At 37.3% G+C, this 27,443-nt stretch overlaps 1 protein-coding gene and 1 long non-coding RNA gene across 16 annotated transcripts in view; one reads left to right on the top strand and one right to left on the bottom strand.

Annotated features, from left to right (window-relative positions):
• Positions 1–1,207: 1,207 nt before the first annotated feature.
• CBLB (Cbl proto-oncogene B) overlaps positions 1,208–27,443 on the bottom strand; it is a 410,036-nt gene continuing 383,800 nt past the window's right edge. For 12 of the 15 annotated variants that reach the window (XM_077884048.1, XM_077884049.1, XM_077884047.1 and 9 more), the window contains 2 exons: positions 25,852–25,971; positions 1,208–4,821 (listed from right to left, as the gene is read on the bottom strand). In XM_077884048.1, the coding sequence (XP_077740174.1) occupies positions 4,562–4,821; positions 25,852–25,971 (380 nt within the window). In that variant the 3' untranslated portion in view covers positions 1,208–4,561. Of the gene's footprint in view, positions 4,822–14,285; positions 18,996–25,851; positions 25,972–27,443 lie in introns of those variants that run through there. The other 3 variants (XM_077884055.1, XR_013372351.1, XM_077884054.1) reach the window with 3 other exon arrangements.
• On the top strand, positions 4,359–14,123 carry LOC144305305 (uncharacterized). Its single transcript, XR_013372359.1, has 2 exons — positions 4,359–4,905; positions 5,073–14,123. It is a non-coding gene; the product is annotated as an uncharacterized LOC144305305 (long non-coding RNA).

Raw genomic sequence — 27,443 nt, 5'->3', positions numbered from 1 at the left:
ATTTATTTATTCATGAGAGACACAGAGAGAGAGAGAGGCAGAGACACAGGCAGAGGGAGAAGCAGGCTCCCTGCAGGGAGCCTGACGTGGGACTCGATCCCGGTCTTCAGGATCACTCCCTGGACCAAAGGCAGGCGCTAAACCGCTGAGCCACCCAGGCTGCCCATGTTTGGATATTTTTATGGTTACCGTCAAGTCTGACCTCCAGCAACTGATTACTAATCTGATGGCTCCTAGTCTTAGATGTCTCACATGGTCCTTTACCAACAGACACAACATCCCCCTCCCTAGCCTTTTCCAAGTTCCTCGGCCCTACTACTTCTCACCTTTGCCTAAGTAACTGTTTTATGATGTGGTGCCCTGAGTTGAAATGTTTTACCTCTGGAGTTAACATGAAAAACCTTGTGTCTCGTTTAGGCTGTCAAATGTTCTTCAGTCTTATCACTGGTCGAAATTTCCAGAAGGAATGTATCACACCCTCCTTCCCTTCCATGTCTAGAGGAGGCCTGATGGTTATTGTAAGGGTTAAATGTTTTACTACTAATTTCCTTGCATAAAGTAAGGGCCCAATAAAAGTTCTAAAGCACCCACTTTAAGTACATAATTCCAGCACAATGTGATAATTTATATCACATTTATTGTATTGGAATTATTTGCTTATGTATATTATTTGCTTATGTATATCCCCCCATTTAACTGTATGTGCTTTGAGGGTCTAACTATTACGACTACATGTGGGATGTTGCACATACTGATTACTTTCACAACACTTTATGGCTCTTGATTTAAAAGTAGTTACTAACATTCTTTTAATTCTCCATTGTTCCCTCTCCATTATATACTGAGCCATTTTATGTATTCTCCCTTATGTAACAAATTATTAGAAAATCCAAAAATTTAGAGAGCAGATGTTAGAGTCGATTAGGAATTCTCAATTGTCATCTGAAGATCTTCAGCCTTTCTCAGATATGGTTCAGAACCTTAATAGAACTGACTTTGAGTTCTAGGACACAGAAAGAGCTAATTCATGTAAATATCTTAAAATGATATGGTTTGGGTATTTAAACTATCTGGGATGGGCATTTTGTACTACTTTGTTCACTTAGCTCCTAAATCTAATGTCTTTTGCTTAACACAAAGAAAGAAAACAGAAATGCCGTGAAAGAAATGTTTGTGTTCATTTGAAAAATAAAATACCAACTCCGCATTTTGTTAAGATTCATTTTATAAAATACCTTAAAAGAACAGATAAAGTACTTGAGTTTACATAATAATCAGAATTGAAAAAAGATGAATATAAATTAATTGAACACATAACTATTTTGCCACATTAGACAAGTTTAAAAAAGGCATTAAAAAAAATAGTAATCGGGAAGAAAACCCTTCACTCTATTGCTGTCTTTTTTTGGAAACTTTTTCTAGAAGCACTAAAATTCCAGGTCAACAGGCAGTACCTGTATTGTTGAAAACACACTGTAATTTGCTTCCAAATCTGTCAGCTTAAGAGAAAAAATTAAAATTTTAACCAGGTTCGATTATTCAGTGCAAATTAAAGCTTCAAGTCGAAAATTCAAGAGGAAAAATAATGTCCAAACTGTAGGAAATGCTTCTGGAACTGAAAACGAAAAAAAATTCACATTATGAAGAAATCTTTGCAAGTGTTCTTGTGTGTGAGATATTGAGTTAACAAATGGGCCCTCTGAAGTTGCAGTTAGGGCTTTAGTAAGACGATTTGCAATGTGGGCAAGGAGAAATGGACAGGGAAGAGCTAAAGGTCATTTTGTGGAACGAAGCTCAAGTTAACCATAAGCACTGCTTGGATTCAATTCTAGAAAATTTGGCCAGGATATTGCAGACATCAAGGGGCAATAAAGAAATTACGGAACTAATTTACTTGACTATCGTTGAGGATAAGTACTTCTATCCCCAGAATATGTTGGGAGATGAGGGAGAGCAGGTTAATGTTGGCCATGATATAATTATATGGATTCTAGGGTGTACTGGCTTAAAAAATAATTATATTACCTAGTCTTGAGAAACAGGAAGAACGTCTAACTTTCTGGATCACAGTGAAACCGAGTGTCAATCATTTCCAATCATTAATAGGGAAGTAGTCATTTTTATAATTATTCTGGTTTAATTATTTCCACAAAAAATATATATTTTTTTGCATTTGGTAGTCATTGGTAATAAGTAGCAATGGGTTTTTCATGACTGCATTTGATAGAAAGTTTCCCTCTTTCTACTACATTCCATACAAGCTTCTAATTCATTCTTTTTAATGATAAGACTAATGGTTGCTATCGAGTATCAGATGTAGAGATCTTAGTGGAGGCTGGGAAGTCATCTTTGCAAAAATAGATCTAAAAAAAATGTAGGTCTAAATTTACTATATTGTCACGTCTAATTCTCACTGGAGGTTTTCACACATTATTTGAAAGCTGTTTGAATGGTGTGCTGTGGTTTTCTAACATTTGTATTTTACATCATTCTCTACTAAAGTTAGAACAATGTTATCACAATGAAGTGGCAACTTTTGGCTTTTAGTTGTCCCTAGGATCAGCAAGTCGTAAAAGCAAAACATACAGTGCTACTCCAACATGACATCAGAGACAGATTAAAAAAAAAAAAAAAGGTAAATAATCATGATGATGTACATGGAGTTCCTAAATCGATGGAGGATTAGCTGATGCCATTTTTAAAACTGTAAAACCTGCACTCATATACCTGCCCACAGGTGGAACATCTAAGGAAGAGTAAAAATTCCTCTCCGGGGACACTGAGCAGTGCAGACTCTACTTGAAGAAATCAAAACACCCCTGCCTGTGACTCAAGTACCTCCTATCATGATAGCCAAACCTTTAAGGGCACGTGTCACATGTCACTTTGCAAAACAACGCATTAGTTCCCCTCCCCAGGTCAACTTGCTGACTGCTCCAGGCTTGAACCTCAGTTTCCATGGGGTCCTGCTAGATGTTTGGTCCTGTCCTTTCAAATCCTGAAGAGAGGCTCACTATCAGATGCATCCTTTTACATCACACAAGGTGTGAAGTTGAAAGACGAGTGGTAACAAGGTGCACAAGCCTGCAATGAGTACATATTTAGAAAACCTTCTGTGGGCTCAAGCACTTTACACAGATCTGGTCCCATTTCTCCACTAACTTCTCATTAGGCTTTGTCCACCAGAGAGAGACTTTTGCCATCAAAAGCACAGATAAAGAATAACAAAACATCAGATCAGAATCAGCTTGTGACAGTTTGTGCTTTAAAAACACAGTGCCTAACAGCGTCAAGCACATCATAGATGCTCAATAAATATTTGCAGATTAAGACTAATAACATGGTTTCTGTTTGGGGAGAAAAAAAAAAAAAAAAAAAAAGCAAAACTATATAAATTTCCTTCCCCTGACCGGAGGCAGCAACGAGAATCTACAAACTAAATATGATTCTGATTTGATTGCAGAGATTTTTTTTTTTTCTTGGCCAAAAAGAAAAAAAAGAAAAAGAAAAAGAACAGAACATTGCCACAGTAGCATTGGCACTTAACAGTGCATCAGGGATTTCGCTCTTTCCACTGCAATATGGACTGGTTCCTACACCTGTTAGGTCCCAGAGGGTAGTCGACCCTCAAATAGGAAATGAGCTCTCTTCCACTTTGGGAAAGGTAGGAGCATAGTTTTATCTGAAAACTATTCATATATTTCAGGGAGTGGCCCTCGGACTCGGCCCGCCTCACGGTAACGCAGGCCTGAGGGTCAGGGAGCCGCACTCTAGGACGTCAGCACGGCGTTCTAGGACGTCAGCACGGCGTTCTAGGACGTCAGCACGGCGTTCTAGGACGTCAGCACGGCGGCGTCCCACGCAAGTGCGCGTCTCCCGCCTCCGCAGCTGCTTCCCACCTACTAGCTCCTGTGTTTGCAGAGTAGGGACACCCCAGGGATGACAGAGGAGACACGGGAGGTTAAGGGATCACGACACTTTCGCTAAAAAGGGACGTTCCTCTCTATCGTATGAAAACCCCTTATCAGAAAGGCAGCGAGTTCACCGACGAAGAAAACGCTTTATACATTCATAATTTTCCCGTCTCACAACAGCAAAGGTTTCCAAAAGAAAGACTCAGTAGTGAAGGCCACACACTTTTTTTTTTTCCTTTTTCTTTCCTTTTTTCTTTTTTTTTTTTCTTTTTTTGCATTAGTTCGATACGCTGAAGATCAGAACCTCTGAAGCATCCTGTAACTGGGCGAAATGGCGTTGGACCCGGCGGCGCGTGGGGCGGGGCAGGGCGGGGCGGGGCGGGCGCGTGACCGCGTGACGTCGCCGCGGCCGTGACGTCGCCGCCGCCCTCCCCCCCCCCCCCCCCGACGGCGGCCTCGCGGGGGCCGTGGCAGCGAACCTGGAGGCGCGCAGCGGGCCGCGAGTCGGCCGACGTGTAAACAAGGAGAAGCGGTTCACAGATCTCGAAGTTCAAGGGAAGTAAACGTCTTTAAATTATTTCTGTCAGTTCAACCCTGATTCGAAAAGTATGGCTGGCAGGGCGAGGCCCCGGGCCCGGGCCCGGCCGCTAGAGGTGCAGCCGCGGGGAGACGGGCGGCGGGTAGGCGAACTCGCGCAGGATGCTCCGGGCCACCTCGACGTTGTTCTGGGCGATCTCCAGCGCCCTCTTCACTTCCTCGAAGGCGTAGCCCTCCCCCATGAGTTTGGCGATCTTCGCGTCCACGTTTTCCGACGCTGCCTCGGGCCCGTGGGGCTTCCGGTGCTGGACCTCGGGGGCGGTCCTGCGCGGGCGCGGCTTGGGAGGCCGGGCTGGCGCCTGCGAACCATCTGTGAAGATCAGAAAGAAAGAAAAAGAGGTGTCCTGTCAATAGTGGGATGAAAATGGAGATCCCGCGTCACTTTGACCTTCTGGTATGTGAACACCCTATTGTTTTTTCGTTATCCCCGTGTTTTATATGCGGTCGCGGGGAAGGCTGTCTCGTCCCCATGCTGAACGTTGATAATAATAAAAAAAAGAACTGGGTCCGCAAGTGTTGCAAGTTTGAGGAATCAGTACGAATTTATTCCCGATTCCGCAGTGATCCTTGGAGCCCCGTGAGATGACAGCGGAGGAGGGAAGACGGCGGCAAAGGCCAGGAGCCTCCGGCGGCCCCTCCTCGGGCCCGGCGCCCCTGCCAGTCGGATTCAGGTTGTTAATGACCTCGACGCTTCGAGCTACTGGTGGTTAAAGAGGCTGAACCGAGAGGCAGACGCTCGGCTTTGCTCACCTACTTTACCCCGATTCCAGGGCACGAAGTTTTGCTGGAGAAACAGCAAAGCCGGCGGGGCGATCCGGGCTCTGAGTCCGTCCCCTGAGGAGTTTCTCAGAGTTCAATGAAAGGACACTGGTGCCCACGGGGAGACCGTAACCTGACTCAGGCAGAGACTTCGAGCGCCCGGCCCTCGCAGGTCACGGGGCGTGGGCTGGCACCGAGAAGGCTCTGTATCATGGATGTCCATGATACCCATATTTGGTGCTGTATTTCAAAAGCTTAGATTTTAAAAAGATGATTAGGAATTATCAAATTTATGCCGTGAAACACATTAATGGATTTAAGACTTTTTAGACACTGACACTTCTTTAATATCCTTTCTCAGGCCACTGACAAATGCCAAATGATAAATCTAAGGGCATACTTAAGTACTGTTTCCTGCATTTATGACTAAACATCTCAAGTTATTCTGGTCTGCTAAATTGCATTTCTTACTAGGTTTTTAGGTTCCATTTATTTTCTATTAAGTATTTCCATTATGTCATGCAGCGATGGACAATAAATTTTACTTTGCTTCTAATGATTTCCAGAAAAACCGTTAGAAGTTCTAGCAGGCTTACCCTTTAATCAATCACCACAGAATTCATACATTGAAATCTTGTCTGTTCTGATTTACTTTGGGGTGAGAAAAAATACCTACACTTAAATGCAAGTCTAAATTCCTCATTTTCTACAGGTAACTCTCTAAGAGTTTTTCTGATACTGTTATTTTGCTTTTGTCCAAAATACTGAGAAGGACATATGAATGTCAAGCATCTTTGAAAAGAACAGCTAAATATGCTCCTAAAGTGGGAAGGATACGATGGCAGCCGGAGACACACCTACTAGTATTGACAATGAAGTTTTAAGATTTACAACTTTTAAATTTAATAACCATGTGTATTTTTAATTGAAGTAGAGTGGACATACAGTATTATATTAGTTTCAGGTGTAAACAGTGATTTGACATTTATAAACATTACAAGATACCAGTGAGTGTAGTTACTGTCTGTCACCCTACAAAGTTATCATGATGTCACTGACTATATTCCCTATGCTGTGCCTGTGTTCTCACTGGAAGCCTGTCTGTACCTCTTAATCTCCTTCAGCTATTTTGCCCATTCCCCAAATTCCACATAACCACCAGTTCTCTGTATTTATGTGTTTTTTTTTCATTTTTTTTTTAGATTGCACATACAAGTGAAATTTTATGGTATTTGACTTATTTTACTTCGCATGGTACCCTCTAGGTCCATCTACATGGTCACAAATGGCAAGATGTCACTATTTGTGGCTAATATTCCCCAGTGTGTGTCTCTGGGTGTGTATATATATCTTTATCCATCTGTTGATGGACACTTATATTGCTTCCATGTCTTGGCTACTGTAAATAATACAAAATTGCATATATATTTTCAAATGGCTATTTTTGTTTTCTTTGGGTAAATACTGAGAAGTAGAATTGCTGGATCATATGGTAGTTTTATTTTTTAAAGGAATCTCCATATATTTTCTGTAGTAGCTACACCAGTTTACATTCCCACCAACAGTACAGGAGTTCCCTTTTCCCCACATCCTTCCAATGCTTGCTTCTTGATGATAGCCATTCTGACAGGTGTGAGATGATACTCCCATTGTGATTTTGAGTTGCATTTCCCTGATGATTAGTGATGTTGAGCATCTTTTCACGTGTCTGGTGGCCATTTGTTTTTTTGTTGTTGTTGTTTTTTGAAAAATGTCTATTCAGGTCCTCTGCCAGTTTTTTTTATTGGATTTTTGTGTGTGTGTGTGTGTGTGTGTTGGATTATAGGAGTTCTTTATATATTTTGAGTATTAACCCTTTATTGGGTATATAATTTGCAGATTTCTTCTCATTCAGTGGGTTGCCTTTTCACTTTATTGATAGTTTCCTTTGCTGTGCAAAAGTTTTTGAGTTTGGTGTAGTAGCAATTGTTAATTTTTGCTTTCGTCACCCTGCCCTGGAGAGAGAGATGCAAAAAAAATTAAGATTGAGGTCTAATTCACTACATACGTTTTTCTCTTTGGACTTTTAAGGTTTCAAGTCTTACATTTAGGTCTTTAATTCTACTTTGAGTTTCTTTTCACATATAGTGTGAAGTGGCCCAGTTTTCTCAATACCATTTATTGAAAAGACGGTCTTTTCCCCATTTTATATTCTGGTCATCTTTATCACAGATTGACCTTAGACATGTGGGTTTATTTCCAGGCTGTCTATTCTGTTCCAGTGATGTAGGTGTCTGTTTTTGTGCCAGTAATATGCCGTTTTGCTACAGTTTGTAGTATAGTTTTAATATGGCACTGTGATACTTCAAATAGCTAAAGCATTCTTGAGATAGGAACAAAGCTTAAATTCTTTGTGGTTTCATACAAATATTAGTACTATTTGTTCTAGGTCTGTGAAAATGCTATTGGTATTTTGATAGCGATTGCATACAATCTGTAGACTACTTTGGGTAGTATGGTATTTTAGCAACATAAATACTTCCAATCCACGAACACATCTTTCCATTTAGTGTGCCATCTTCAGCTTCTTTTACCAGTATCTTATAGTTTTCAAAGTACAGGTTTTTTTTTACTTCCTTGGCTAAGTTTATTCATAGGCATTTTATTCTTTTTGCTTTGTTTTTGGGGGCTTTTTTGGGGCATTTTATTCTTTTTGATACAATTGCAAATGAGATTATTTTCTTAATTTCTCTGATGGTCCATTATTAGTATATAGAAATAATTTTTATATGTTAATTCTATATCTTGCAATTTTACTGAATTTATTTATCCTAATAGTTTTTTGGTAGAGTTTTCTATATATGGTATCATGTCATCTGCAAATAGTGACGGTGGTACTTCTTATGAACTTAGATGCATTTGTTTGATTGCTGTTACTAGGACTTTTAGTACTACGTTGAATCAGTTATGAGAGTATCCTTGTCTTGTTCTAATCCCAGAGGGAAAGCTTATAGCTTTTCACTGTTGAGTGTGATGTTAACTGTGAGCCTGTCATATACAGCTTTACTATGTTGAGGTATATTCCCCATCTAACCACTTTGTTGAGAGTCTTTATCATGAATAGATGTTGAATTTTGTCAAAAACTTTTTCTACATCTATTGAGATGATCATATTTTATCCTTCATTTTGTTAATGTGCATCACACTGATCTGCTGATACTAAATCATCCTTGTATCCCTGGAGTAAATCCCACTTGATTGGGGTGAATGATGCTTTTAATGTGTTTTTGAATGTTGTCTGCTAATGTTTTGTTGAGGATTTTTGTATCTACGTTCTCTCAGGATATCAGCCTGTAATTTTTTAAAATAATATCTTTTGTCTGATTTTGCTATGAGGGTAATTCTGCTATCGTAGATTGAATTTGGAAATGTTCCTTCCTTTTCAATTTTTGGGAATATTTTGAGAAGGATATATATTAACTTTTCTTTAAATGTTTGGTAGAGTTCACTTGTGAATCCATCTGGTCCTGAACTTGTGTTTCCTGGGAATTTTTAAATCACTGGTTCAACTTCATTACTAGTAATTGGTCTGTTCATATTATTTCTTTCTTTCTGAGTCAGTCTTGGAAGATTGTGTTTCTAGGGAGTTAGCTATTATTTCTTCTAGGCTGTCCAAATTACTGGCAAATAATTTTTTGTAGTAGCCTTTTATAATCCTTTGTATTTGTCAGTTGTAACTTTTCCTCATTCCTTTTTTTTTTTTTTTTTTTTAACAAAGATTTTATTTATTTATTCAGGAAAGACATGGAAAGAGAGGCAGAGACACAAGCAGAGGGAGGAGAAGCAGGCGCCATGCAAGGAGCCCAATGTGGTACTTGACCCTGGGAATCCAGGATCAGGCCATGAGCCAAAAGGCAGACACTCAACCACTGAGTCACCCTGGTGTCCCTCCTCATTCATTTCTGATTTCATTTGAATCCTCTTTAGCTTGATTAGTCTGGCTAGAGGTTTATCCTTTTTTCTCTAAGAGCCTGCTCTTAGTTTTGTTGATTTTTAACACCCCCCCTCCCCCTGCTTTAGTCTTTTCATTTATTTCCACTCTGATCTTTGTTATTTCTTTCCTCTCCTTCTAACTTTGGGCTTTGTTCTTCTTTCCAGTTCTTAGGTGGTAAGGTTAAATAGTTTGAGATTTCTGTTGTTTCTTGGGGTAGGCCTGTAGGACTATAATCTTCCCTGTTTTCACTGCATTCCAAAGATTTTGGAAGTTTGTGTTTCCATTTTCATTTGTCTCAGGGTATCTTTTTTAAAATTTTTTCTTTGATTTCTTCACTGACCCAGATTGTTTAGCAATGTTGTTTAGTCTCCATGTATTTGTGTTTCTTCCAGTTGCTATAACTGCTTCCTAAATTCATACTATTGTGATAAAAAAATGCTTGATATAATTTCCATCTTCTTAAATTTATTAAGAATTGTTTTATTGCCAAACATGTGACATATCCTGGGGAAGGTTTCATGTGCACTTAAAAAGGTGTATCTTGCTGCTTGGGAATGGAACGTTCCATAGAAGTTCCATATAAATCTTAGTCCATTCAGTGTAATGTGTTATTCAAAGATACTGTTTCCTTATTGATTTTCTGTCTGAATAATCTATCCATTGATTTAAGTGAGGTATTAAAGTTTCCTGCTATGATTTCATTAGTGTCAGTTTCTCCCTTTAATTCTGTTACTATTTATGTATTTAAATGTTAGTATGTTAGGTACTTAGGTATTTAGCATTGTTATATCCTCATTAGATTGCTCTTTATCCTTATGTAATGCCCCCTTTTTAGGTCTGTTTTGTCTGATGTCCACCTTTTGTTTTCTCATTTTCATGGAATACCTTTTTCCATGCCTTTTCTTTGTAGGTATCTTTAAGGTGTGAACTCTCTTGTAGTCAGCACAGGGATGGATCCTGTTTATCCATTCATTCACCCTGTGTCTTTTGGTTGGAGCATTTAGTTCATTTATGTTTAAAGAAATGATAAAAATGTAGTTATTGCTATTTTGTTAATTGTTTTTTGGATGTTTTCACAATTCTCTGTTCTCTTTAGCTCTCCCTTTTTGATTTGATGACATTTTTTAGTGTTATGCTTGGATTTCCTTCTACTTTTTTGCGTATGACAGGTTTTTATTAGTTTGTTACTAAGAGTTTTCATATATAACTCCCTATTTATATAGCAGTTTATTTTGATTGTCACTTGTTTGAACTCCTTTTGAAAGCACTATGTTTCTACCCTCTACTCCATTGCATTGTGTAATATGTGCACCCCTCAAGTAATTACTGTAGGTACAGTTGTTTACCACGTTTGTCTTCTAACCTTTGGGGTAGTTTTGTAAGTAATCGATCTATTAGTTTTACTATATAGAGCCTTTTTTTCCCCCTTCCATTTAAGAAGTCTTTTTAATATTTCCTGTAAGGCTGGTTTAGTGATGAACTCTTTCGTTTGGGAAACACTATCTCTCCTTCAATTCTGAATGCTAATCTTGCCAAATACAGTATTCTTGGTAGTGGGTTCCCCCCTCTGCCCCCTTTAGTACTTTGAATATATCATGCACTCCCTTCTGGCCTGCAAAGTTTCTGCTGAAAAATCTGCTGAAAGTCTTACAGGTGCTCCCTGTACATAGCTAGTTGCTTTCCTTTTTGTTGCTTTTAAGATTCTCTCATCTTATTTTTTGGCATTTTAATTATTATGTGCTTGTGTGAATGTCTTTAGGTTCATCTTGTTTGGGGCTCTCTGTGCTTTCTGGTCCTGAATGTATTTTCTTTCCAAGTTAGAGAAGTTTGCAGCTATTATTTCTTCAAGTATGTTTTCTGTTCCTTTCTCTTCTCCTTCTGACACCCTTATATTATAAATGTCAGAATGCTTGATGTTGTCCAAGAGGTCCCTTAACCTATCCTCATTTTTTTCAGATTATTTTTCCTTTTTGCTGTTCAGCTTGGATGATTTCCACTCCTTGGCCTTTGAGATTGCTGACCCATTCTTCTGCTTCCTCTAAGCTACTACTGATTTCCTCTAGTGTATTTTTCAACTCAGTTACTGTATTGTTCAGCTCTGGTTGGTTCTTTTTTTATGTTTTCTTTGTTGAAATTCTCAGAGTGTCTTTAAGACCAATTTATTTGAACTCCTTATCAGATGGATTGCATATCTGTTTCATTTAGCTTCTCTTCCCCACCCTCCTGAGGTTTTGCCTTGTTCTTTCATTTGGAAATTCTTCGTGTCTCCTTATTTTGCCTGACTCTGTGTTTGCTTCTATGTGTTAGGTAAGTCAGCTATGTCTCCTGGTCTTGAAGATAGTGGCCTGAGATAGATGGTGTCCTATACAATCACCCCCTGGTCATCAGAAGCAGGTGCTTCAGGGGTATTGCATGTGTGAGCTGTGTGTGGGTGGGATTGGCCTCTACCCTCGTCCTGACCAAAGCTGCCTTCTATGTGTGGCATGGTAGAAACATTTTAGGGGGAGATCTATATAGGAAAGGGCAGAGTGGGGAGAGCAGTGCTAGGAAAGTAGATGGAGAGCATCCAAACTGGAGACCACCAGCATTGGATGAACGAGGCTGAAGGAAGGCAAGAAAAATGGTGTCTGCCAACACTTCCATTCCTGGAAAAAGTTTCCGCAGATCTCTGCCCCAACCTGCATATACCCTAAAATAATTACTGAATCTTCACTAATGGCCCTGGTGCTTTTCAAACTGCTGCCTCAGTAGTGGGTCTTGGAGTAAGTTTATGTACAGGCCCTTTAAGAGTAGAGTGGAATCTTGATTTTTCTATGGTCCTCAGGCTCTTCTGAAGTGAAGCCCCACTGATTTTCAAAAACATCATTGGGTTTCATATTCCTGATGCACATCCCTAGGGTGAAGGGTGCCCAGTGTTAAACTGCTAACTCCTCAGGGAGGACCTCTGTAACCTGTGATATCCCTCCTGCTTCTGGGTTGCTGTGCCGGGGCCTTGGTTCCCAGCCACATCTCATCTCTGCTCCTTCTACCCTTCTTGATGTGGAAGAACGGTTTTGCTAGTCTTCAGGTCATTCTCAGAAAGAGTTGCTCTATCTGTAGTTATAGGCTTAATGTGTCTGTGGGAGGAGGTGACCTCAGGGCTACCTATTCTACCATCTTGTCCTTACTCTAAACATACGGATTTTTGATCCTGGTAAAGGACACACACAAAAATGACCCATTTCACCAGGAACAACCCAAGGAACTTATCTGTTATGTAAGGTGGCTCTAATAAATACTGGCAATGGAATTTGCAGATGACTATACTTGAAAAAATAAGTAGTAAACATAATTTAGGAAACCTAAGTTAGCAACGAAAAACACATACACAGACATGATGATTAAATCAACTCTAGAGAAGTGAAGATATCTCTGATCCTGGAACTGGTATATTTGCACACAAAATATATTTCAAATATCAACTATGGAAAGTGATTCAAACAATCTCTGGATGGAATCACGATCGATTTTAAAGACTTTTCATTAAAAAAAAAGGGGGGGGGGGACTTAAGTAAAGATTTACTTTCCTAATAGGTATTTTCTCTTGAATTCCAAAGTCACATATCCCAGCACATTTAATCCTAGTCCTCACTGCTCTAACTCAAAGTTTATTTCCTTAAGAGTGCTGATATCTCTTCAGAATCTTACAGATGTTTGGAATTTGTGAGGACAGGTGACTTGGGAACCCTACTCTTCTGCCATCTTGCCCTGCCTCCTCCAGATGTTTGGCATTTGAACACTATCAATGTATCTGAGCCTACAAAGAGAAGTAAAATGGAATCTGTTGCAACTCTGGCCACCTGTTATAAATTTCTATTGGTGAATTTTTTTTTTAGTCCGGCATATCTTAATTTTTTGTTCAGTTGATTTAACTGGATAGAGTAGCTCTGCACTAGGTAACTTACAGCTACAAGAGACTTTTCTAGATACAGATGAGGAACATCACATGGAGATGGGATTGGTCAGGTGCATTTCACTTTGGCAACTAAGATTTGGACCTTAAGCTAAGCCATTTGTACAATTTTCACTCTCTAAATCTATTTTCCTATTTCATTTTTAGAGGTATTATTTATACCTTCTTGGTGAGGCAGAATGCAAATTAATTAATGTAATGGTCTTTTCAGCACATATACTGAACATTAAAAGGAAAGGACAATGAATTCACATCTATGATAACTGCTATATTTAAATACTGTGACAGTAATTACTATAAATTAATAGTAATGTCAGAGAAGTGTGGAAGAGGAACAAAACATGAAAACTTGTTGTGAGTGCTTAATTCCATAGAAAGCTTAAGCAACATCCTAGTAAGGAAGATCTGTTACAACCTGAACTAAGAGTGGAAACTATTAAAAAAGGAGGGGCAGGGAGGGGCTCCTGGGTGGCTCAGTTGGTTAAGCAGCCAACTCTTGATTTCAGCTCAGGTCATGTCAGGGTTGTGAGATTGCGCCCTGTTTTGGACTGTATGCTGGGCATGGAGCTTGCCTGAGATTCTCTTAAGAAAAAAAAAGGGGGGGGGAGAACAGACCATTTTCATGCTCATCATTAGAGCAAACTGCTTAAAAGCAATCCCTCTTTCTATATATCCTTCCCCAAAGTTTACAGACAGCCTTCACTTTCCCACTTGTTCTTTTTTCACAATGTCTAAAAGAGATATCAGGTCCTTATTGCCTTTATAATGGATAGGTAATAGAAAGGAGCAATGAGACAGAAGATGAAATTATCTTATAGTTTTCCAAAAGTTGTTATAATTTGGGGGTATACATTGTAATAACTATGAATCTTATCAACTCAATGGGAATTTCTGTACCAGAATAAATGTCCTTTCGATATCTTCTTAAGGATGACATGTGTTTATTCTAGTGCTGCTGCCCATGCTCATCGTATTTTCTAACTATGAGAAATGGCAACCATATCAAAGTAAGTGCAAGAATATATGGAGTCTTAGGATATAAACAGTACATCTTTCTGGAGCACCAATTTTACTTAAGGATGTGAGAAAGTTATTTTTAAAGAATTTTATTTATTTGCTTATGAGAGACATAGAGACACAGGCAGAGGAAGAAGCAGGCTCCATCCAGGGAGCCTGATGTGAGACTCGATCCCGGGTCTCCAGGATCAGGCTCTGGGCTGAAGGTGGTGTTAAACCACTGAGCCACCTGGGCTGCCCCATTTTTTTTAAGATTTTGAAATGAATACATATTTATCAAGGAGGAAAATGTAAAATTTGTATGAATTTTTAAGATAAAACAGACTTTGAACAACACTGAGGCTTTAACCAGAAATGGACAATCGGGAAATTGATTCAGAGTTAACCCCTTGGTGGGCTAAAAGATTTGAGAAGTACTGGTTTAGGGTTAAATCTTGATTCAATTTTCATTTTCTGAGCATATAAATGAGCAAAGCGGCATCAAGAAAAATCCTGGATGGCATGGGAATTATCCTGAATACATGGTTAGAATACCTTAAATGATTACTCCAGGTCATGCATTCTAAATGAGGGCAGTATCCCCAGGAGGGTGAAAATTGGTCCTTAAGGGACAAGAAAAGATCTTAGATGCTAAAAGGGTACACAGAAATATAAAGTATATCTGTGGTATTAAACTGTCATTGTTGCAGGAGTGATTAGGAAAAAAGAAAGGTCTAAAAGAGTCCTTGGGCAGATTATGATTTAAAAAGGCAAGCTACGCTGCTGTAGTTCACATTTCTCAGGGTTGATGGCACCTCCACTTCAGGGGCTAACAGCTATCTCACCACAAGAGATCCTTATTACTTCCTTCACTGTCTAAATTTTGAAAGATTTGCCTAATAAGTAAATGTCATCACATCGATGAATACACTATTTGTTATATTAATCTTATTTAATAAAACAAACACCAAGTTTCTGTATTTCTAGACAAAAGCAAAGGCATTTAACTCATTTTTCTTGCAAATAAAGTTGGGATTTCTGTTAGACTTCTAAAATGTTAGTCTTTGACAGCACATATAAATGATGGACTATCATACAATAATTTAAAATGCCACTTTATAAAAAAATTTAATGATGTGGTAAGATACTTATGAAACTGTTAAATGGAATTGAGAGGGAATTGACATACTGAGTGTGATCTTGACTTTGTGAACATGCACACAGATAAACATTAGAAGGAAGTACTCCAAATGGCAATAATGTTCCTGATTGATGATGGGTTAGAAGTGGCTTCTTTTTCTTGTTTTTGTATTTTGTTCTCCAACGTCCATATATTACTTTCATTAGAAAAAAAAAACAAATAGCTTCAGATCCCCTCTGTTAGCTTTACAGGTCTAACTGCTCAAAGATCCAACATGGAGAAATAACCTGATCTATAAAGTATAGAAAGCATATGGTGGGTGGCTTCCTAAGATCATGTGAAAAAGGACCAGGATTCAGGTTTCAAAATCTCTAGTATAATTCCTAATACTCTGTTCCATCCCTCTGTCGTCATTACTATTCCTTTGCTACTATCAGATTTTATCACTGGGCATCTCCAAACTCAGTTTAGCAATCACTGTTATATACATGTGTGATTTTTTAAAACTTAATTTGGCTTAGCTGCAGGCAGGATAACAAATATACACAAATAGCTTACTGATAATACACAGAATTCACATCCTATTACACAGGTACTTACTAGTTGTGAAACCCTGGGTAATTTATTTTCTTCTATAAATTGACATTAATACTATTTCAGATTGGTTGTGAGGAATACAATTATGTCTATTTATATAAACTCTTCAATATATCCAATAAATGATATGTATATTAAACTCTCTCCATATAAATGTACATTTATATATAATTATATAGTTACACATATACCTATATGTCTATATTTAAAATACTAGCTTTAACATTTGGCTCACAGTAACTGCCTAACAAATTTAGAAATGATTATTATGTACAATCTGAGACATCATCTCTAAATTAGAGTAGCTGACTACTTCATGGTATCCATGAAGTACTGACTGAGTAAGTAGAACTACTTACTGCTTACTTCATGGATAATTTATTCCATGGATGATATTTAAGATAGACATATAAGTTACTTCTAATTCATGGGTAATATTTGAGATAGACATCAAGACTCAGACTGATTTTCTCAACTATAACAATATCTGAGAATTAAAAATATAAATTTAACTGATCAAGGCATTAAAATAAATTTTAAATACGTAATTATGACTCTGTTATCCCACTGGAAGTTGGATCAATATACCACAAACTTCAATTGCTATCAGTATAGATACAATAATTTTATAAGGACATGTATTAATATAGTTTTCACTAAATTACAAATAAAAAAATTTCAGATACACAGTGATAGATAATATGATAATTAAGGCTAAAGTTATACAGTTTTGTAATATATCCAGAAAATGGTTATAGGAAAACTATATTACTATTAAATTTGTAAGAAAAAAGATTCCAGATACTGTGGTTTGAAAACTAGAGCTGTATGTAAGGGAAGATATTTCAGGTAGTTATATTGTAGTAAAACTTTTTAACACTGCATTTTCCTTTGTTGAAACACACAAACATAATTTATCTTCAAACATCTTATCAGTGATGACAATACACAATTCCAACCCTTGAGTGAAGTGAAGCCATGATTTTCAACTGAGATCTTAAGGGAGAGAACTTTAGAATATTTGGTCTTAATATAAAATTCATTCAATATTCCATTACTTTTCCTTTAAGCTAGTAAAAATAAAAGTAGTATTGGAATTCCTTTTATGATGAGACCTCCTTTAAAATGTTTTACCAGTTACAAACACATTTAACATAAGTCATGTGCTGATATTCTAGTTCTTTTAGTGTTACCTTGAACTGTCTTCTAAATACCAAGAATAGGAAAAGGTTTCCCAAGAGCTAATGCTGCACTTCATCCAAATGAGCACAAGCACATCATTATGACTTTTTTATTCTAATAAATTTTATTCTATAAATTGGATTCCCTAGACTTTTAAAGAATGGTACTCAAAATGTAGCACATTATAACCTAAAACAAGAGAAAAGCAAACTGGAAAATCTATAAAAGCTCACACATAGATAGTATAGACATGAGCCCCATATAACTAAGATTCGCATGTAAAGAAATTTAGCAAAAAAAATTATCTGCCTCACATACAAGTATATGTGAATTTAACAAGTCTGGTAAAATCCATTAAAAAAATCCACTTATTATTAACATTCATATCATTAAATATCAATTGTCACATCTAAGAATATTATATTTTGGAGGGGAGGAATAAAATATTTGGAACCGCTGTTGGTCCATGTAGACATACATGCATGCATTCTTTTTAGACAGGAAACATTTTTAAATCAATGAAAAAAATACTTTTAAATTAAAAAAAAATCCTTTTTCACAGAAAACATATATAAAGCACTATCATTTATTTAGAACATCATAAAGATAAGAGAAACTGAATTTGTAAGATACAGCAATTATACTAGAATCCTTAAAGGTCATCTTTATAAGACATTAATAAAAACCCATCACTACAAAATAAGGGATTTTAGAATCCCAAAGGCACATGGCACCCAGTCTCCAGTTTTTAATGGACAAACCTAATCCAAAGGACAAGCCCAGTCCCTCTGCTGGTGTGAAATAAACCAGTGAACAGCCTGTGAGCTGCATGTCAGCAAATAATCTTGATGGAAAAAAAGTATCTTATTTTCTGTGGTTGACTGTGTTTGTAAAGAGAGTTCAGGGAGTAGGTTGAAATATTTGATGTTACAGCTAGCTGAGGCCCTCAGAGTAATAATCAAGATGATTTTATCACTCAGGTAAAAGCTAGTTCATGCTCCTTGGTAAATGCTTATTTGGGGATATTTCACCAAGGGTTGTGACTCAAAAGTTCTTCCTTGAAATTTCTAATGTAATGCTAATCAGAATTCCTAACATTTGAAATCATATGTGAATGATGCTCCTTTAGGCTCTACAACACCCACATATTATGGAGCAAAACTGTAAAGCAGCTGTGTAAATACAGCCTTTTGGCCACAACTCTTCAAAAGACTTGAATACATGTTTCTTTTAATCCAGAATTGGTGGCAGTGAATATATTATTTTAAATCAGTCATGGTACTTTTCTTGAAGTTATAGTTTAAGGTTATTTCCTTAAGGGATCTGCTTCCTTCTCTTATATAGAAGCTGCCAGATAATGTCACTTCTTCCTGAGTTTCACATTTTTTTCATATCTGGAAATCAAAACTATGTTTCAAGGGCTACCTAGGGATATATCTGAAATCTTGGAAGGATTACAAGTAAATACGAAGACAGCATGGACCAAAATTTGAACAGGTTAATAAAATTTTCTATACTTTTCTGAGATATCTTCAAACATTAGAACACGTAAAATCATAGAGGGACTTCTACTTCTCCCACTCATGTCATCAAGTACATAAGAACTACTATGTTGATAATTCTCAAAGCAACTCATTAATTATCTTGATTCAGAGGTTACAGAATATATGGCTGTCACTATCAACAAATCTTCTTGAAAGGAGATAAGAATCTACAAAGGAAAAACTTCTGATGTTTACAATTATGAGGCAAAAATATTGTTAATTCTGGTCTAAAATGGCACTGTAGGAAGACCCTAAACTCACCTCCGCCATGGACACGCCAACTCTGCACCTATTTACAAAGCAATTCCTCCTGCAGAACTGAGGGCTGACTGACCAGCTTCTGTACAACAAAAGATAGACCACAGACAGAACAGCAGGAGAGATGGAATGAAGGGAACTCCCACCCGATGTCGCCAACTGCAGTGTAGAGGGATGGCTCTGGGGGACCAGGAGCAAATTTGTCTGCACTAGGGCATGGAAACAAAGCTGGGGTTTAAAAGAGCAACTAACTATAAAAGGACTAGCCCTAGAACCCTGCCACACAATGGGGACACTACTAAAACTCTCTCCAGGTTGGAGAGGCTGGTGAATACACAATTTCCATTCCCCCTCCACCTTGATAGAATGGATGGGAGCAGGGTCCAGCACCTTAAGTGGATGACCACCCCACTGAGCCCTGGGCCCCTAGTCCACACCAGCTCTAGCTGTCCCACCTAGGCATCCCCAGAGTGTGCACCCTGGTCAGCACTTGCTGCAGCTCCAGGTGTTAACGCTGAGGTGGCAGATACAGAGAACCCTAGAAAACTTCCCATACCACCTCAGCTTCACATGGTTTGCTAGGGTGCCCTGGGATGCAGAGTGCTCTGGGATCTCCTGGCTCATGCCTGCATTGGCTCCAACTGCTTTGCTGGGACACCCTTCCCCCCTCCCCAGTATGGAGCATGGTAGGAATCCCTAGCCCATGCCCATCTAGGTTCCACCTGCCCTGCCAGGGCACCTGCTGCATGGAGTGTCCCATGCCCCCAAAGCCTGTGTTAGCCTCAGCTCTGGTCACCCCTCCAGGGTACCTCTGCATTGAGCACCCCGTGACACCCTGGATTGCCGTCACTTCAGCCTCAGCTGTCCTGCCAGGGCAGGCTCTGCTTGGAGAGCCCTGCGACCACTCCAGCCCATGAATATTTCAACTTAGGGACCTCCAGCCAGCCAATCTTACAAGTACAGAGTCTATACAAGGGAGGACCATATACAAGACTGTTCCTTCAAGATTAAAGTTGCTGTTCTACCTAATTCAAAGACATAAAAATCAAAATGACAAGACAGAGGAACATGCTCCAAATGACAGAACGAGACAAAACCTCAGAAAAAGAACTAAATGAAATGTAGATTATCAGGCATACTGCTTAAGAGTTTAAAGTAATGATCATAAAAATGACCACTGGGCTGCAGAGAAGAATGGAAGAACTCAGTACTTCAATGAAGAGATAAATATAAAAAGAACCAACCTCAGCTGAATAATACAATAACTGAAATGAAAAATACAGTAGAGGAGATTCACAGTAGTTTAGCAGATGCAAAGATATAGATCTGGAAGACAGGATAATGGAAAGCATCCAAGATAAACAGCAAAAAGAAAAAATAATTTAAAAAATAAGGACAGGTCAAAGGATCTCTTGGACAACATCAAGCAAACATTTGCATTATAGGGGTTCCACAAGGAGAAGAGAGACAGAAAAATGTATTTTAGGAAATAGGTGAAAACATCCCTAACCTGGGGAAGGAAACAGACCTCTAGATTCAGGAAGCACAGAGAAGTCTGAACAAGTTGAATCCATGGAAATCTACACTATGACACAATAATTAAAATGTCAAAGGTTAAAGATAAAGAGAATTTTAAAAGCAGCAAAAGAGAAGCAAAAAGTTATATACCAGGGAAACCCCACAGGTTGATCTCTCAGCAGAAATTGTGCAGGCCAGTGGGAGTGACATGATATAGCCAAAGAACTGAAAGGAAAAACCTTACAACCAAGAATACTCTACTCCAAAAGACTGTCATTAAAAATTAAAGGATAGAGTTTCCCAGACAAAAAAAGAGTTGTTCATCAGCACTAAACCAATGTTACAAGAAATCTCAAAGGAACTCCTTTAAGAGAAAAGCTTATAGTTAAATTGTGAATAAAAAGAAGTAAAATATGAAAACATACATAAAATGTGGAGGGGGGAGTAAGAAAGCTCTTTTAGCATAGGTTCAAACTTAAGTGATCATCATTACTATTATAGACTGCTATATAGTTAGGATGTTATATATGAACCTCATGGTAACTATAAACTCAAAACCTATAACAGATACAAAAAAAATAGAAAGCTAAGCACAATACTACAGAAAGTCATCAATCACAAGTAAAGAGAGCAAGGAAAGAAGAGCATAAAAACTATAAAACAACCAAAAAACAATGGTCTAAATATTCTAATCAAAAGACAGAGGGCAGCCAAATGGATAAAAAACAAGATCCATCTGCATGGTATCTACATGAGACTTGCTTCAGATCTAAAGACATATATAGCCTGAAAGTGAAAGGATGGGGAAAAAAAAAAATTCCATGGAATGGAGATGGGAAAAAAAAAAAAAAGCTAGGGTAGAAATTTTATTAGACAAAATAGACTTTAAAACAACGTCTGTCATATGAGACAAAGAAGGACATTACACAATGATAAAGGGATCAGTTCAACAAGAGGTTTAATGGGTTTTAAGTATCTATGCTAGCAATACCAAAGCACCTAAATACATAAAGCATATAAGTAGCAGACATAAAGGGAGCACTACTGAGGATACTATAGTAATAGTAGGGGATACTGACACTCCACTTAAATCAATGGATTATGCAAGCAGAAAAATCAATTAGGAAATGTCGTCTTTGAGCAACACTTCAGACCAGATGAACTTCAGATATATACAGAATATTTCATGCAAAAAAATATACATCTTTTCAAATACACATGGAACATTCTCCAGAATAGATCACGTTAGGCCACAAAACAAATCTCAAATTTAATAAGAATGAAATATCCTACATCTTCTCCAACTACACGTTATGAAATTAGAAATCAATCACAGGAAAAACAGGAAAAACTGGAAAAAGGACAAACACATGGAGGCTAAACAACATGCTACTAACAACCAATCAGCCAACAAATCAAAGAGGAAACAACACATGGAAACATGAAAATGAAAACAAAGGCCTAAAATATTTGGGCTATAGAGAAAGCATTAAAGGGAAATTTATAGTGATACAGACCTACCTCAAGACAACAGAAATCTCAAACAATCTACACTTATACCTAAAAGAACTAGAAAAAGAAGAACAAAGAGAACTCAAGTTAAAGTAGAAAATAATAAGGACCAGAGCAGAAATAAACAAAATAGAGACCAAAAACACATTGTAAAAGATCAATGAAACCAAAAGCTGGTTCTTTGGAAAAAAACAAAAACAAAACAGACAAAATTGATAAACCTTTATTATCAAGGAATAAAAACACAAAATCAGAAACAAAATAGCAATTGAAATCACAGAATACAAAGGATTATAAGAAACTACTACAAAAATATTATATGCTGACAAAGTGGACAGACTAGAAGGAATGGTTAAATTCCTAGAAACTTCTGAAATTCCTAGATCTTCTGAAACTAAATCAGGATGAAACAGAAAATCTGAACAGATAATTAATAGTAATGATATTGAACTGAGAATCAAGAACCTCCCAACAAAAGTCCAAGACCAGATGAATTCACAGATGAATTCTACCAAATATTTAAAGAAGAGTTCATAAGTATTCTCCTCTAACTATTCCAAAAAACTCCAGAAGCTTCCAAATACATTCTGCAAGACTAGCATTTACCCTTAGGGTAAAACCATCAAGACAAAGACACCACAAGAAAATTACTGGTCAGTATCCTTGATCACATATTATCCTAGAGAAGCAGGGATGCTTCAATATTTGCAAATCAATCAACATAATATACATCAACAGAACAGGATAAAAATCTTAATAGATACAGAGAAAGCATTGAACAAGATTCAACATCTGCTCAAGAGAAAAACTCTCGACAAAATGGGGTTAGAGGGAACATTATCTCAACATAATAAAGGGCATATATGAAAAATACACAGCTAACATCATACATAATGGTGAAATACTGAGCATTTTCCCTAAGATCCAGAGGAAGACAAGGATGTCCGTTCTTGCCACTTTTATTGGACACAAGACAGGAAGTCTTAGCCACAGCAATCAGAGAGAAAAAAAGTCCAAATTGGTAAAGTAGTAAAACTGTCACGGTTTGCAGATGACATGATACCATATGTAGAAAACCCTGAAGATTCTACCAAAAAACTGCCAGAATAAATGAATTCAGTAAAACTGCAGAATATAAAATTAGTACATAAAAATTGGTTGCATTTCTATACACTAATAATGAAGTAGCAGAGAGAGAAATTAAGAAAATCTTATACAACTGCACCAAAAAGAACAAAATATCTAGGAATAAATTTAACCAACGAGGTGAAAGACCTGTACTTTGAAAACTATAAGACATTGGCAAAAGAAACTGAAGATGACACAAGCAAATGGAAAAGTAATTTCATGCGCATGGATTGGTAGAATTAAAATGTCATACTACCAAAAGCAATCCACAGATTCAATGCAATCTCTATCAAAATACACAAAGCATTTCTCCACAGAACTAGAACAAACAGTACTAAAATGTGTATAGAACTACAAAAGACCACAATTGCCAAGGCAATCATGAAAAAGAAAAACAGAACTGGAGGTATCACAATCCCAGGTTAATAGTTTATCTTTACTAAGTTATAGTAATCAAAACACTACAGTACTTGGCACAAAAATAGACACATAGGGCAATGGAACAGAATTGAGAGCCCAGAAATAAACCCATGATTATACGGTCAACTAATCTACAACAAAGGCAAGCATATACAATGTGAAAAAACCAGTCTCTTTAACAAATGGTATTGGGAAAACTGGACAGCTTCATGCAAAAGAATGAAACTAGACCATTATCTTACACTATACACAAAAAGAAACTCAAAATGGATTAAACATCTAAATGTGAGACCTGAAACCATAAAATTCCTAGAAGAAAACACAGGCAGTAATTTCTCTGACATCAGCCTTAGCAACATTTTTCTACATGGGTCTCCTCAAGTAAGTGATTGGGACTACACACAAAACACTTTTTCACAGTGAAGGAAACCATAAAAAAAAAAAAAAATCCAGAAGGTAACATACTGAATGGGAGAGGCTATGTGCAAATGATATATTTGATTAGAGGTTAATATTCCAAATATATAAAGAACTTCTACAACTCAACACCCCTCCCTGCAAATAACCAAAAAATGGGCAGAGGATCTGAATGCATTTTTTCAAAGACATACAGGTGGCCAAGAGACACATGAAAAAATGCTCAACATCACTAACTATCAAGGGAAATGCCAATTAAAACCACAATGAGATCATCTCACACCAGTCAGATTGGCTGGAATCAAAGAGAGAAGAAAAAAGTGTTGGCGAAGAAGATGTGCAAAAAGGAACACTCAAGCACTGCCGGGATTGTAAATAGGTACAGCCCCTGGGGAAAACAGTCTGGAGGTTCCTCAAAAAATTAAAAATAGAAATACCATATGATCCAGAAATACCATACTGATATTTACCCAAAGAAGTTAAAATCATTAATTTGAAAAGACATATGCACGTTTTCTGCAGCAACATTATTTATAATAGTTCAGATATGGAAGTAACCCAAGTGTCCACTGATAGCTGATGTGTGTGTATGTATATGTTTGTATGTCTGTGTGTATATACACACAGAATATTTCTCAGCCATAAAAAAACAAAGAGATCTTGCCATTTGTGATAACATGGATGGACCTAAACAGTATTATGCTAAGTGAAGTAAGTCAGAAAAAGACAAATACATCTGACATCAGTTATATGAGGAATCTAAAAAACAAAACAAATAAACTAAAAGCAGAAACAGACCCACAGAGAACAAACCAATGGTTACAAGAGGGGTAGAGTGTGGGGGATGGGCAAAATCGGTAGAGGTGAGTGGGAGATACAGGCTTCCAGTTATGGAATGAGTAAGTCACAAGGATAATAGGTACAGCACAGGGAATATAGTCAGTGGTATTGTAATGGCACTGAATGGTGACAGAGGGTAGGTTCACTTGCAGTAAACAGACCATAAAGTATGGATTTATCAAGTCCCTACATTGTACCCCTGAAACTAACGTAACATTGGGTCAACTGCACTTCAACAAAGAAAAATGTGTGTTCAGCACAGCATATACATCGGCTACTCTTCCTTTTACCCACCTACTCCCCTATTCAGCCAACCATTTATCCAAGAATCGTGTGCTAGGCCCTCTTGTGAGTGTATGGGGACATAGCAGTGGAGCAAACAAGACCCTTATCTTCAAAGCATTAATATTCTAGCAAAGACAGACAGACAAATAACAAACCAAGCAAACAAATGAATGGCATTTCAGATAGAGACATTTTTTGAAGAAAAATAAAGCACAAGGAGGGTATAGAAAATGACTACATAAGGTATATGGGACTATTTTAGATATAGTGGTAGAGGAAGGCCTCCTGAAGAAGCAATTTCATCAGCATTTCATTATTAACGGCTAGGAGTATGACTGGTATTTACTAAAATGGCACATCCTTCTCCCATTCTGCTTAATAGCTGCCAGTGGAGCACTGCAGCACATCCCTTTGAAAATTAATAGTTTGGTGCCAATATTAATTCTAAAGAGATTTTTTCCTTTAGTTGAAAAATAAGAGAATGCAGCATTTTGATGTACAAAGAGATTTTTCCCATTGCTCCTATCTGGTAGGGCAAAACAAAAGTTAGAGAATGAATAGGTTCTGAGTCAGACTATGTGCTTTACTAAGTGAACAAAAGATAATATGAAGGTATCATTTTTTTTTCTTTTTAATGAGGCAGTTTTGTAGGCATTCCTTTCATAATACAAGCTTTATAAGCAAATTTTAAAGCGATAAAAATACTTTTTAGGCTGGCAGTTGCTCATTAAATTATAATGAATAAAAAGATGCTCTGAAAAGCAAAAAGCATGATATGAACGTTAGGAAGGCATTATAACTATTATTGGCCAACTCACCTGAAGCTGAAGGAAGCTGATCATAGTCCTGTGATGTTCTGTTGGATTTGACATTTTCCCCTGGTAATCTCCTAGCAGGAGGCAGAGGGACTTGACCACTTACTGGATCAAAGAAGGGGTCTTAAAAGTAAAGATAATTTTCAAATTAATATGATCTCTACCAAATTGCTGAAGAAAAACATTCTAGAAGTGCTCTATAAAGATCAAAGGTTTTGAAAATTAGAACAATAATTTCATGACTGATATTAACCTTCTTTTAATCCTATTTTCTAATTTATTCATTACTTGCTCAAATATGCTCTTCCCATTTATTCCTAGACAATACAAAATACTAATTATATATTTTCCAGATCATAATTATAAAATTCTTGGTGATAAAAGCTGCTGCAAATTTTTATTTTCTGCCCCATTCTGTCCGGTGTAATGAATAGAAACTGTTGCAAAGTAGGAGCACCTGGGTGACTCAGTTGGTTAAGCATCTGCCTTCAGCTCAGGTCATGATCCCAGGGTCCTGGGATTGAGCCCCGTGTCAGGCTCCCTGCTCAGTGGGAGGTCTCCTTCTCCCTCTGCCCTTCCCCCTGCTTATGCGTGCTCTCTCTCATAAATATTTTTAAAAATTAAAAAAAAAAGAAACTGTTGCAAAGTGAAAGAAAAAAAAAGAGGGTTTGAATTTTGCCTATAAGCGCCATTATCAAGTTTGTTAATCTCTAAGCATTAGGCATAACCTATAAAATGTACCTGACATTTGGGATTTGTGAAGATTAAATAAATTCATGTGTGTGAAATCTCCTGTATATATAAAGTGCTCCTTAAATTACTACATTGGGCATCCTAAGCTAAAAGTCATTTTTAACTGGGTCACTGAACAGTAGATTCAATTGTTAAAAATTGTGGTATTAGTACCTTTAAGCTTTTTATGTACAGTAAAAAGTGGTATTTTTAACCACCTTCGCAGTCAGAGCAGTGGCATCTGAAATAGTACAAATTATGAATTATACACAAATTAAATTTACTTTTGCTACTTCTAATGATGTTTATTAATTGGAACTGAAGGCAGAAAAATAAATGTTGTCAGTGTACTATATTAAATTGTTAGGACCAAAAATATAACTGGTTTAAAATTAGTAGCATATAGGTTTAAATCCATAGAACTGGTTTCATTTCTGAGTAGATAAACACTATCTCTGCAATGTCTGGTTCACTGATAATTTACTTAGCCACCACTTCTATCTCTAGCTCCTCTGTTTTCTTCTCTCCTATTACCTTCTGTTATGTTTGCCACTTATCTCCAGAGGTAGTGTAAGTTCTTTCAAGGGAAGGGGTCTTGTGTTCTCATTGTGTTTAAATTATATCACCTACCACACAGTACCAAGCACACTGCTAGGCAAATGGCCTGAACGTCATAAATCTGTGCTTTTAACTACCAAAAATAAATCCAGATTGATTCATATTTTTCATAAATTCAAAATTAGTGAAATCTGAATTACTAACATAAGATTAAAATCATAACTATTAAGGGTCCAATTTATATTTTATTGTTTTAATGTCCCTTTAAATTTGTCATGAAGAATATGTAAGAATCTGATTACGAA

Source organism: Canis aureus, chromosome 35 (genome assembly GCF_053574225.1).
Source record: "Canis aureus isolate CA01 chromosome 35, VMU_Caureus_v.1.0, whole genome shotgun sequence".
Classification (NCBI taxonomy): domain Eukaryota; kingdom Metazoa; phylum Chordata; class Mammalia; order Carnivora; family Canidae; genus Canis; species Canis aureus.
Note: the sequence above shows the minus strand (reverse complement) of the source record. Positions and strands in the feature narration are given on the sequence as shown.